This window comes from Alligator sinensis, unplaced genomic scaffold, assembly GCF_000455745.1.
Source record: "Alligator sinensis unplaced genomic scaffold, ASM45574v1 scaffold387_1, whole genome shotgun sequence".
Taxonomy (NCBI): Eukaryota; Metazoa; Chordata; order Crocodylia; family Alligatoridae; genus Alligator; species Alligator sinensis.
Window position 1 is genome coordinate 991064 of NW_005842196.1, and position 14184 is coordinate 1005247.

The window sequence follows — 14184 nt, forward strand, 5'->3', positions numbered from 1 at the left end:
CTTCCAGATCTGATATTTCAGCACCTCACACTGAGTCCATTTCTTAAAAGCTGAGTCACTGTCTCTAAATATTACAGTATCTATTTTAACACCAGTTGGAATTCCACTGGTTTAAGATGAGACCGTGTGAATACCTAGATTCACTTTGGTTTCTGTAAGACAGACAACCCGAGTCAACCACAAGCAAACCCACTTAGCCAAAGTTAACCAAACACTTATTTTCCATTTTATTCAATAATTGCCTTTAATACTAAAATGCATTAGATTCTCAAAGCAGAGGGAAAAAAAAATCACATTTAAGTAGAAAACAAAATTCTCATCAGATGAAAGAAACATTGTGGCAGGTACACCATTTTGAAACAGAATTGTAATAATTTAATAAAGCTGCTTTATCTTCATAAAATAGACAGAATGGTAATTCTTTTTTCATTTTTTTGTTTACAATGATTCAATCACTGTGAAAATGTACATAACATACATATCAGCATATACAACAATTTATTCTTCGTATAATCAGCAACAGAGACACCATGATGAAACGTACTGTACTAAAGTCCCACTGAAATCCTGCCCTCCTTGGGCAGATGAACAGTAATGGTGTCATCAGGATGGTTCTCCGGGCTACAGAAGCTAGTAGCTGTAAGACTTAAGACATTCTGCAACTAATACCTTAGCATTTAAATAGCAAGGAAGTATTTGTTGCTGAAAACTAGCTTGCACTAGGTCAGCTCTTTGTCATTAAAGACTATATCCCACCTCATACCAGCTGAACATCAGCTGATCTCAGTATAAGATTAAATTTCACCAGTGCTTAGAGTGGAGTTAGCTGGGTTTTGTCTGCTAAGGTTAACTGCAACTCACAAGTTGGATAAGATTACTTGTAGCTGCAAAAGCAGCTGTAGAAACAAGATCATCAATTTTCCCCAATGACAGACAAATGTGTTTCCATTTGTAATTAGTTTTTTCCCCCTAGAGTAATTTCAACATATTAATCAAACAGTGTGTTCTTTACAAAAGCAACTTGTTTCCTGTTTAAAAAAAGTAATTCACTTCTGCACAACGTGTGATCCACAGGCCATCTCCAGTTTTGCAAGAAAACAGGGACAACTTCATCAAGATAATGCATTAAGTGCTCATAGATTATGGGGGTTTTTTTTCAACTGACAGTCTTCCCTCCCCTGCCCCTCATAGTCCCCCATTGTATGTTCTAGCATAAAAACAAAACCACTGCTGTAATGGGTGTCAATGTAAAGAAGAGGAAAATTCCATTTCTGAAATAATTTTCTAAACTTATTTCATGGAGTAGGTAAATGTTACATTTCCAACAGAGCATGTCATGTCTTCACTCACACACAGTACCTTTGAGGTCTGATCTCCAGGAGGTGCTGAGCGCACAATACAACATTGGTTTCATTTGGGGTTGGGGATCATTGGTACCTCTGAAAATCAGGCCTTCCTTACACTTGGTATAAAATACTAAAAATTTCTTATTGCCTGTGTTAATAGGTAGGCAGAGCAAGTTTGCCACAAAGAAATATATGGGGGGTAAGGAGGGCAATTATATTAAAATTATTTTCCTAAGTCAAATTGGATGACAGTTTAAGTTACCAAGGGATGTGTTAGTTACAACTTCTCCACACAAAAAAAAATGTGATTTTGGGGCAGCCGTATCTAAATGTGGCTATAGCTGAACTAACAAAATTTAACAGAGCTCAGCCAGAAAATCTGGACTGATATGGAATAACAAAAAAGAAAAAACTGACAATATAAAATACCTAGAAAAGAGGTACGACTCGCGTGGCTGACAAATCTTTACCTGTTCTTCCCTGGTTTCTCTTTCTTTCCACATGATAACAATATGTCTAGGAGCTGCCTTCTGCTCACTCTACATCCCTAGCTGCAGCACAGGCCAGGGTGGAAGAGACTGCTGTTTAAATGATTGTCTTGGAGGCATCAGGGCTTACTGACCTCTTTAATACTCTCTTTTAAAACAGAATTATTTCACGTTTTCTGGGCTGAGCTTTTATTCAGAGTAGCAAGGAACATTTCCTCTGGGTGAATTAGAGAAATGCTTTCTTTTTCTTTTCAGTTAGCATCTATTTTCACCCAAACACCACACTAGTGGTAACAGCATAATAGAGGCCCATGTTTAGCAGAAATTAACAGCTGGCCTCTCCCATGCATTTTACACCCACCAATTAGTTGACAGTACAGCCACTATCTATTATATTTTTAGATAGGAAGAAGGAGGTGGAATAGGATGGTCCAATTTGCACAGATCTGCAGCACAGTGTTCAGGGCCAGGAGAATCGGTGTTAATTAGCTGTCCTCCCCTCTCCCTCACCCTGATTGATAGTTTCTCCCAGGTCTGTAAAGGATAGTGTAAACACCCTCTGTAAAATTATCTGGCTTTGGGATGTTAAGTCCTAGCATAGCCTCCATGGAAGTCAATGGGAGAGTTCAGTGAAGCTGGATCAAGGCCTTGGTCAGCCAAAGCAAGAATAATGATACTGGTCAGTGTTGGATGTCAGCCAGCACTCTGCTCCAACCTATCTCATGCCAGGGAGCCAGATTAAATGGAAGCAAGGCCAGGCAAGTATACATAGCACATACATCTCTACCTGTTGTATACCTGGAGACGTAGGAGAAGCTAAGGAACAGGGGCTATACATCCATCAAGTGCTGGCTCTCTACCTCCAACTCATTTCTGGGAAGCACCTCTTGGAAACCAGTCACCTGTTGGTCTAGTTCTTATCAGGTGACTTACAAGCACCATGAGACCTACACCCTGTTCCGTCTGGAGGAGCTTGGACATGTTCAGTTTGTACCATTTGACAAACCAGTTCCCCCTGATTTAATTTATATTTGGGCACCTGAAAAATTAAAAACTCAAAATACAAGCTGAATTAAACTGTTAGGTTCACTAATTTGTTACAGGAACAACAGGCTTCATGGGCTTTGTAAAAAAATTCTAGTCATGAAACTCATGGGTTTGTGAAGAACTCCTCCCCTCTTCAGGAATCATTAAGAATTTCAAGGAAACTTCAACTCATCTTATCAGCTGGCCAAATCAAAACAGTTTGGGAGACATCCTCATGCTAAAGGTTGCAGGATTGCCATTTTGGGAGCTATATGAACAAGGGAAGTGTGTGTTGGAGGGGTGATACCATAGAATGAGGTTGGGTTACTGCTCCCACACATGCACACAAAAATGCTTCTTTCAAAAATTGTATATCAGGCCAACCAGGATTAGCTTCTGCAGCTAACTAATCAGGGACACCCAGGAACCTCCTGTGGCTCAGTAAAGAGACTTTAAATGCCTATGAATAAAGCCATCAGAAAGTAACATCAGAACAAACAAAACACCCAGCCTAGTAATTATAGGCAATCTCTATAAAACCCCATACCACCCTGTTTCCTCTATTGCTCATATAATCATATACATCTATTTCCAAAAAATTATATAGTCAATGACAGCAGTACAGTACTCAGATATGAAACAAAACTAGAATAAAAAGAATGTACTATTTAAAAGAAAATGAATCAAACTTCCCAGTGAAGGTAATAGAAGGAAGGAAGCATGGTTCCATTTTAGAGGGATGCATGCAGTCACACCAGCTCATAGGATTCAGCTTGCATGAGGTAGTAATTAACACCAGAAAAGAAAGCTCTAGTAATTACATTAGAAGTTACTTTTTATAGGGTATTTTCAAAATGTATTGGTAATGTAACAACTGGGAACCCATTTTAGAGAAGCTCAAACTTAACCATATTCATTTGATTCATCTTCTCTAAAGAAATGACTTGAGCTTATTTCTTTTTTAGGAAAATAAAGATTGGAGCCTGTTTTCCTGTTGACGTTTTTAATTTAAATAAATCAAAGTAACGAATATATTATCAAAACATGTGACACCTAGAAAGATTGTTTCTCTAGAAACCATTATTTGCAGTTTATTAGCAGTGTCTTTATTGTTTCCCTCCTCATAGTTAACTTTTAATCTCTAAGGAATATTATTTTGAGTAGAAAAATCTGTCCTATGAAGGGTTAAGAATAATGTACTAACCCCTACCAGCCCACCCACTCAAAACCTATTTGAGGAATTACCCATTACAAGAAAGTAGAGAATATACAATTCTGTGAAAATCCTCATGCCTTTCCATTCTATAAAATGGCTGTTAAAGTCAAGTAGATGGAATGGACTTGGTCTTTTCAAAATCAATTGTATATATGCAAATTCATAACCACGCAAAATATATACTTAGTGATGAGAAAAAAATATGAATCACTTTAATTTTCTCTCCATGTGGAAGGCACATTCATTTGATTAGTAGTGTTGTTATATTTCACCTGTCTGTTCCTAAAAGTATCTGCTATTGCTTACTCTATACCTATTTATAATGCAGGGAAAAAGAGAAATAATAACTCTAAAATCCATCCCATGATGAGATACATACATACACACACACACACTCATTTAGCATAATCATGATTGGAAAATGTTCAATCACGACGTGTGTGTCTAACAGAGATGCTAATTTAGATCTCTTAAATAATTCCATTGCTTTGACTCTGAGATGATTAGACAGGGAATATCTCAATTTAGGGACTCCTGAAGAAACTTTTCCATGTGGTGGCTTGAAATTACAATAAAGAAACAGATATCATAAAATGTTCAGCACAGTGCATCTGACAACTGGAAAACCAGGCAGAGTATCTCCAACATGACTTTCTGCAATGATCTTCTGTAGCCCTAGGAATTACAGTGAAGGATGCAAGGGGTGATGAGAAAGGGGAACAAACACTTGCTACATTGGCTCTGAAATTTGCAGTTTCCCCAAGTGTTAAATATAATGTTTGTGGTATTTTGTTCTGTTTTGTTTTAATTCAAAAGCCTTTTGCCATCACTAGACATACAGTAATTTGCAATATCAAATACGAGAATAGTACAGATAAGCATGTGACAGCAAAAGGATTCTTAATGCAGGGGTGTCCACAGCAAAGTAGCAACATTTTAAAAGTACAAACAACTTTGTTGGGTGAATATTAAAAGTCACCGAATTGCTATTTTAACAGTTATACACAAGAAATGCCCACGTCATAGTGATTACTAAAGATGACTGGAGAAGTTTTCAATTCAATCTTTTACAAAGAATGGTAATTTATATTAGAGTTTTGAGATATAAAAATATATAAATTCAAAATACTTAATACATAATACTTCTTACAACTGAACTGATCTTATCTTTGCCCCCCCCCCAACATGAAAAGAGAAAAATGAGCTAATTTGCTTAAACTGAACACCCCTGCTGCCTGTAGAAACAAGTGGGATTGTCACATTAACAATAGCTTCATTTATAAACAATACATTTAGGGAAAGCTTTTAAATACAGCAAGTTGTGAACCATTGGTCAGCAATTAAAAACAATATGCGTTTGTAGTGGTGTCGTCTCTCCTTGCTATATGGTGATGTTTAGAGTACTATGTCTTTTAGTCTCTTCACTCCTGGAGAGTCCTTTTCTCTACATTCTTGCAGAAGTGGGTTAATTTCATGCATTACATTTTCACTGTCTGCCCCCCTAGGCTCTGCCTCCGTAGGCCGAGAAGGGCCATTGTTTACAAATTGCTCCAGGTCACGGTTTACTGAGCAGTGCATTATGTTATAGGACACTGAAGGTTTGCTAGACAAGGGGCTCTTCAGATGGAGGGGTGATGTAACGGGGCTCATGGCTTCGCAGCCATTCCCTGCCTCGCGGACTGCGCCATTTACCTTTGGGCTGCAGATAGGCAGATCCACTGTTCTTTTTCCTTTCAGGTTGACAACCCGCTCCTCAGTGAGGGTTTCGCTCCCTTCTTTGCCAAATGTTGCAAAAGTTCTTTTTGTACTACAGTCTTCGTAAGGTTCTGTATCCACAGTGGTAGCTTCTATGGAGAGTGCAATGACGTTCCTTCCATGCTCAGGGGATTTTGCACGACTGGGGACAGAGTTCCGGGGCATCCAGCATCTGTCAGAGTGACCAAGGATCCGGCACTCTTCCCTACAGTGAAATCCTTCATTCTGATCTGCATGAAGAAAATACAATGGCTTATAAAATTGATAACTTTCTTTCTGGAAGTTGACCCTATAGCTCTTACTCACGGGGTACTGTATTGACACCAACACTGAAGTCTCATCAGCTACCATGGTGATGGCCATAGTGTTTTTTTCTCTGCGCATCCATACCACAGTTGTCAGCATCATATGCAGCAGAAAATCAATACTGACTTGTTTTGTAGGATCAGGCCTTTATCTATTATTTCTACATAAATGTGAATGTTTTTACAACAAACAGCAGACATTTTTAAGGTAACATTTTTAAAGGGGAATTTTTATTGCCACTTTTTTATTATTTTAACAGTCTGAAGTTCAATTTCCAACAAGTTGTGTGTCATTTGTTTTTCTGCTGCTGCTGCTGACAGAACTAAAACCTAAAGGAAAACAAGTTTTGATAAGAAATAAATTAAAACGGGTTTGTCCTGTGTGTCAAGCTGCTCAGAGTCAGCCTTTTTTTGTCCTCAGTAACCAATGCTAAAAGCCATCATGCTTTTCACTTGGTTCTACATGACAGCTGGGGTTGGGGTGGGGGCTTTTTTTAGTTGTTTGTTCTGTTTATTTTTACACATTGCTTAATTCCTTTTTGCCTCCCACTCAATCTCGGAGACTTTGTAAACACCCAGCACCAGCAGCTCCACTGAAGATTCAATTTGTCACTTCCAGCACTTGATCTTCCTTCGGATAGGAATAATGAAGATCCTTTTCCTGCCATCTGCTCCTGAACATAAAACTGCCCCTAGCAACATTTTCTATTTTTAATATATATGGGATAATATTTTGTGCTTCTCTAGGACTTTCTCTCTACAGATCTCAAAGCTCTTTATCAGCTCTGAGTCACATCTGCAACCTCTGTGCAAACCCCAGATAACACAGGACTGACATAGAGGGTCTACATCCAACCCAGAACCAAGTACATCCACTGAGTTGTTACAGCAACCACAGCCTACTCTGCTGGAATATGTGCTAAATGGAGCTACATAACCCACAAAACCAGCCACTTCTATGATACACACAGGGTGTAGATTTCCCAAGTAACCATCCTGTAGCCAGTCATGTTGTATAACAGACATGCAGTGGTTCTGTATCATTTAGGGATTTCTAAATTTGCATTAAGGGATAATTTCTCTCCTAATTAGCTGCACAATTCTCTGCGGGCTTGGAAAATATTCTGTTTTACAGATGGGGAAACTGAGGCAGAGAGCAGTTAAGTGGCTTATCTATGGTCACAGTGTAATTCAGTAACAGAGCTGGAAGCATGGGTTTTGACTTCTACTACCTTGGCCTAAGCACGAAGCATCATTTCAGACCAACAATGCTCCAATTCTTTCAATATGTACTAGTGATCCTAGCATTTCTTCCATTTGATCAGAACGTATACCTGCAGACAATTTAGCAAACCCTTCAAAGCAAACCCCTTTCAGGATAAAAAAAATATGTAGCTCATTTATATTGTAATCTGTATATGAGCAAAGTTTAAAAAAAAAAAGTCGTAAGAGTTAATGCTAATAATAATGCATTTAGTCCTTGTCGGTTTGATATATTGAACCTCATGAAGATGCACAATTAGCTTTGGTGTGTTTCCTGTCCATTTGAAAGCAGTTCATTTTGATGCTTTGTACATCTGTGTATATAACCTCAGCTTTTCAGATACATTTGTATTTCCACCACATTCTAGCACAAGGGCAGCTGATAAAAATTCTCAGCACATAACACAATGCACCAAAATATGAGCAGCTTAACACTTCTGGAGAATCTACAAGGAAAAAGCAAATCCCCAAAAAATAAAAGAAATAAAAGAAAAAGAAACCAATTCATTAAAAATCTATGTAAAAAAATGTTCACTGCTCCTTACATTCCAGCAGCTACCCTGTTGTACAAAAAGTGATGCTATGGGGCTGTGTAGGAGGTCTGGGTCTCAGTAGCCTTCTTGCTAGCACTCTCAGAAATTGATGCTCTAAGCTTTACATGCAGGACAACCTGCATCCGGATGTAAAAGCCAATGTTCTTATACTTTAATTTTGTTACTTTCAGTGACTAAAGCAAAATAAAGGGTTGCTCAGAACATAGCGCTGTCTGCCTTTTTATCCACACCTTAACATCAGAAGTATGCTAGAGAAATCCAAGGTTGTGTAGTCTAGCTGCCAGAGGTGGCTGGAGGGGGTTCAGAAGTACCTTGGGTTCTAACCTCTGATGAGATACTGATTTCTTGTGCTGTGTGACCTTGACTATGTCACTAGAACTCATATGCTCCTCAGTCCATTGTAAAAAGTATGGAAAAGCAGTCTGTCATGGAATACCAAGTGCAAGGTTTCAACCAAACCTTGCTATGTAAATTCCTAAGAAAAACAAATTTGCTGGTCCATAACTGATGATCCCGCTAGTATTTTATTTACACTTATGAAATCTACACTGTCCTTCAAAAAAGCATCAACTTCCAAAGAAAAAGCTCAGCTGCACCCCTTAAAGCTAAATGCAACAACATTTTGCTTTTGACCAATTCATTCCAGCCCTTGATATATCTGTTAAAACACATCACTTTGTCATTGATTACTGTGGATCAAGTGGAAACAGATGCCTCAGAAATAGCAAAAGAATCTTTATTTTGATTGCAGCTTTAATAAAGACTTCTGGCCTGCTAAGCACATCATCTTTCTATTATGCATTTACAAAACATTTTCCTGTGGCTGTTAGGAGGTGAAAGTTTAGCTATTTGTTCTGGACAAATAGCCACATATTTGTTTTCATGTCATCTTCTGACCTAGCAGAATAACTGATAAGAACTCAGAAATACTGACAGAATAGCTGGGGAATTTTACACAGATTTACACTCTTATATATATGAAGAAAGAACCTTGTGAAAGATATGGGACTGATAAACTGAGGCCTAAATCCCCCATCTATTCACAGAACAACTTTGCCCTGCATCTCTTGTTTCCAACAACATGCATCAACTTTGCTCTGGAAAGACTCTCTTCCAAAGTAAAAAGATGGCTTAAACTCTGCATCACATGCATTTCACTCACTAGGATAACTACCAGTCAGGTGCCAGTTCTTGTACCATTGTTATGATGGGCGTGCACAACCTCTAGAAAACTGACTGAAACACACTGATTCATTGTGCTAAGTCTGCTAGCCAGCAGGCAGTAATGCTACTCCAAGCTTCATTAGATGGCAACAGTGACATCTCCCTCTAGATGTGGGCTGGATTGGGCCTCCGGCTACAAGTAGATGTTGCATTTGTTCTGAGAAAAAATATTTTATCCCAGGACAAAGTGTGATCATTCAGACATTCGTGTCTGTTGTCCTAGGACAAATCCTAAAAAGATTCACAGGATCAGTGCTAACAGTTTGTCCTGGGACATCACAAAGTACTTCTGAATGGCTGTCCCAAGATTGCATCATTGAATCAATGGCAGAAAAGTAGCAGTGAATTCAGCTGTTCAGTAAACCTTGACTCTAAGGATGATACGTGTTCATACCAACACTGAGATTCTTGTGTTCTGGGACAAATAAAGACACAACTTGTACCAGGAAAAATGCAACATTTGTTCCTAGCCTCAAATACAGAGGTGTAAATACCAGGGTCTGTGCCCTAAGCGGTAGTGGCTGGGCCAGCTGTGGCATTAATGGGGCCAGCAGCTGCTGTTCTTGCATCCCTCTAAGGGGGCGGCCAGGGCTGCAGCCCCAGTCTCTCACCCCTCATTATGCTACTGTTCAGATACCACATGTATCATCATGGTAGGGATGACCAGACAGATTTAGTTTAGTAAGATAAAGGAGAAGAGCTCCTTGTCCCAGTATGGTGACCTGCAGATATTCACGCCTTCTCCTCTGCTAACATCTGTATCTTAGCTCTGTTATAAATGTCAGGTGTAACAGAAGCAAGAACAGGGATTGCTTTTCCCCCCCCAGCACTTGTGTGAAAAAGGCAAACACAACCAAGTTTTGCGTACTCCAGTTGCACTAAAGGGGAGGGTGACTAGGAGGGCAGTCCCAGAAGAAGTGTGTATGATGTGTGGCAGCAGCTTCAACCCTCCTATGCACCAGCCAGCAGTCACAGGAGAACACTGCCAGGAGCAGAGCACCTTAGGGACAGAAACTGCAAACAAACTGGTTCAAATCGGTAACACAACAGAAGTACAGTGCACATAAACTGCTTTCAAAATGGCCAAAACCGGATTAAGATAAACCTGGCTGGCAGCAGTATCAGACTTAACTGATTTAGGTTAAATCAATTTATTGAACTTCTGTCCCAGATCCTTTCTAGATTCAAGTTAACTCACAGTACCCCAGCATTCCAGGATACTTTGCCTCTCCCCTGCAAACCTCTCCTTGCAGGGCAGGTGGGTTAGCCATGACCCAAACTGTCTGTTCCAGCTGAGCAGGGAGGCGTGCTCTAGCACATCCTGGTTTCTGGCCTGGGCCACTGCAAGCATGTGGCTGCATTTCTGGAATCAAAAGTGAATGTCTGTTCACTTGCTTATTGGATCAATCTACACAGCTTAGACTAACTAACCTGCAAAGGTTGAATCCATTCAGCCTCAAACTTTCTGACTGACTGTACTTAGCTTGATAGAGCAAGTGCTGCAACTCCCACTCACAAGTGTACAGCCATGAGCACAACCCCCTCATCCCCTGTCCTGAGGCATTCTGGGTGCTCCTGCTCTGTGGAAGCACAAAGCCCCAGACAGTGCTGCTCTTTCTACTCCTTCCCCAGAGAGCTCCACCTTGCCCGGTCATAACAGCACTCACAGTATTTATTCAGAGTATTTATTCACATTCACAAACTGCCCGTTTATTGCAGTATTTTTTTAACAATTGGAAATGAGACAAAATTCTTTACAGCTCTAGACCCACCCGAGTCAATACAATTGTTACTGCCTGTACAAAAAATGTGCCTAATGTGAGAAACAAAGCAAAGGTAATAATAATCACATAGCAGTACACACAAGGCATACACAAAGGGTAGGCAGCCAACAGGGGCCTTCCTGGAATCAATGAATGAAAACTTTGGGGCCAGTCTGACAGAGTGTGGAAGACGGTCACCACTACCTGAAGGAGGCACAGGCAGGAGAAAGTAAAGGCAGGGGAGCAGATGAGAGTCATAAAGGCTAGGGACAAATATTCAAAAAGCCTGAGCCTGAATTGATTCAATCTTTGCAGGTTAGTCTAACCTGGCTAGGCTGAATCAGTTTGTAACCATACCAATATCCCAGATATGCAGGCAGAAATGCAGGCACATGCCTGCAGTGGCTCAGTCTAGAACCCAGGGGGCTCTAGAGCAGTCCTCCCTTCCCTTCCACAGTACTGAGTTGAGGGGGGGGTGTGGCCAGGCCTCCACAGGATGCTTTGATTAGGGAGGGATTTCCCCACTTTGATGACAGAGCATTTATCATATGCGTTATCAGCATTTATCATCAGAAAACAACAGCCTCTCTCATTAGTTCAAGCTCTTCTTAAACAACTTGTTCCAAAGAAGGAATGGAGAGACATTAGCAGCTGACCTGTTGTATTAGCTCCAAAAATCCCTAAGCAGACACAGTCCCCTCTCCCATAGCACGGACCATAGCCAGCATGTGGTATGCCCTCTAATGCTGAGAGGTGTCTGTGTAAGGCAGAGGGAACTGGGGAAACCCTGCTTAGCAGGGTGTGGGGAAGGGATGAGGGAGGAACAGGGGGAAGCCTGGCAGACACCTGCAGTCTCTGCCAGAGCTGCAGCCAGGGAGCAGAGGGGAGGGGCCAGCCCTGCTATGGAGCAAAGAGCCCCGCTCAGCCCAGAGAGCATGCTGGGAAGCTGGAGGAGTTTGGTTTAACTTAAACCATCAAGGGGTCTGGGACAGACATTGCATAAACTGGTTTGACCCAAATCAGTTAAGTCTGATACTACATTCAACCAGGCTTATCTCAAGGTGGTTTCAGCCATTTTCAAACTGGTTTATGTGCACAAAACATCTGTTCTGTCACAGGTTTAAACCAATTTCTGATCACTTAAACTGGTTTATGTGTAATGTCTGTCCCTAGCCAAAGGGGCCGCAGGGCTTATTGCAGCAGCAGGACAAACAATGCAGCTCTGCTGCCCCATTTCCTCTCTGCTCCCACTGCAACGGAGGCCCTGTTGAAGTCAGTGCCCAAACCTGAATATGAATACTGCCACATTCGCTTGGGCTGTTGTAGAAGTCGAATGCACTGGTCTGGCAAATACTGAGTGGAATGAGCCAGGTAAGTCTCTAGCAAAATGGAATATGGGTGGGAGTGATCACTGCAACTATTTGCTTTAAAAACAAATAAAATAAAGGCGAGATTTAGATTTTCTAAAGAGCTCAGCCTGTTGTGTGTAAATAAGGAGGGAGTTCCTTGGAAAATCCATCCCTAACATGCTGAGCACAAGAAAATATACGTTCTTGGTGTGTAGGAGGGATCAGCCCATAAGACCCACACTGTATAAAGGGATATGATCACACAGTCTTGCATGCAAGAAGTATGAAGAGGCATCACATGAAGGTAGGACTCTACACAGTGGGTTCACTAAGTCTCCTCCCATCCTGGATCTTATGCAGAAACTTAACTGAGAACAAAATATGTTGGAACAAGATTGTACTTAAAACAGTTCAGCATTATGGCTTAGCCCCTAAAGCCTATACCGAGATTCTTTCAGACATGGCTTCAAATCCCTCTCTCTCAGGGGTGACACGTAAGGGGTACACGGGCACCCCCTGCATGGGGCAGTGCACCCCCTGCAAAAAGGCGCCACCGCAGGCAGTCGCCACTTGCCACCCCGCCGCCGGCACTGCCAGCAGCATCTGTGGGCAGTCCACAATCGCCCTTGGCCACCGCCAACGCTGCCAGTGGCGCCTGCGGGTGGTCGCCAACCCCTGGTCAGTGCTCGCCACCCTCCCCCTCCCCACCAACAGTGTTGGCAGCATCTGCGGGAGGTCCCCACTCACCATCGTTGGGCTCACGCCACCACTGGCACAGCTGTGGCCCCCCCACCCAGCAGGGGCATGCACCATTCATGCTAGCTCTCTCTCTCTCTCTCAAAAACAGACCCACAGTCTTTTATCTTGATGATTTTTGAACTAATGAGTTGCACCCATCCTGCCTAGCTGGGCAAGTCCTGCATCTCCCACCCAGGATCTTATAGCCTAAGTCTCACATACAGACTGGTGTATATTACTTCCTGGCACAGAAAGTACTGCTGGACCCATTACCCTACCTTATCAGGGAGGTGTAAAAGCACAGCATGTGATCTCCTGCAAAAATTTCCTTGTATGTTCCTGATCACAATTTTGAAACAACCAAAGTGGAGTCAGCCCCTGAGGAATCCATCCCAGGTTTTATGCAGGACCAGCTGCCTGCAGGGCAGGATAAGGAGGAGCATCTGGTCAGTTCCAACTATACTTTCAGCCCAGACAGATGTTTTCAACAATGCTGTAAGTGTTGCACTTCAATAGTGATCCTTACAAAGTTAATATAATGGCCACAGTGATCTAAAGCACCACAGCATTGGTGAGGGCCAGGAATCCTGGTTTTCTCTATTTAAAAATATCATAGAATCACAGAATCATAGAAGTAGGGTCAGAAGGGACCTTGTAGATCTTCAAGTCCGACCCCCTGCCTGGGCAGGAGAGAAACTGGGCTCAAGTGACCCTAGCCATGTAGGCATCAAGCCGCTTCTTAAAGACCCCAAGAGTAGGAGCCAGCACCACTTCCCTTGGAAGCTGGTTCCAGATCCTAGCCGCCCTAACTGTGAAGTAGTTCCTACGGATGTCTAATCTGAACCTACTCTCCAACAACCTGTGGCCGTTATTTCTTGTTATCCCAGGGGGCACTGGGGGAAACAAGGTCTCCCCCAAACCCTTTTGGTCCCCCCTAGTGAGTTTATAGATGGTCACAAGGTCCCCCCTCAGCCTTCTCTTCTGAAGGCTGAACAGGTTCAGGTCCCATAGTCTCTCATTGCAGGGTCTGCCCTGCTGCCCCCAGATCATGCGGGTGGCCCTCCTCTGGACTCTCTCAATGTTGTCCACATCCCTCTTGAAGTGGGGTGCCCAGAACTGGACACAGTACTCCAGCTGTGGCCTGACCAGTGTCACAT

General features: G+C 42.0%; 1 protein-coding gene across 2 annotated transcripts in view; it reads right to left on the reverse strand.

The window, feature by feature from the left end:
• Positions 1-243: 243 nt before the first annotated feature.
• PCDH19 (protocadherin 19) overlaps positions 244-14184 on the reverse strand; it is a 110661-nt gene continuing 96720 nt past the window's right edge. For both annotated transcript variants that reach the window (XM_006026505.3, XM_006026504.3), the window contains exon 5: positions 244-6061. In XM_006026505.3, coding sequence (XP_006026567.1) covers positions 5472-6061 — 590 coding nt within the window. In that variant the 3' untranslated portion in view covers positions 244-5471. The remainder of the gene's footprint in view (positions 6062-14184) is intronic.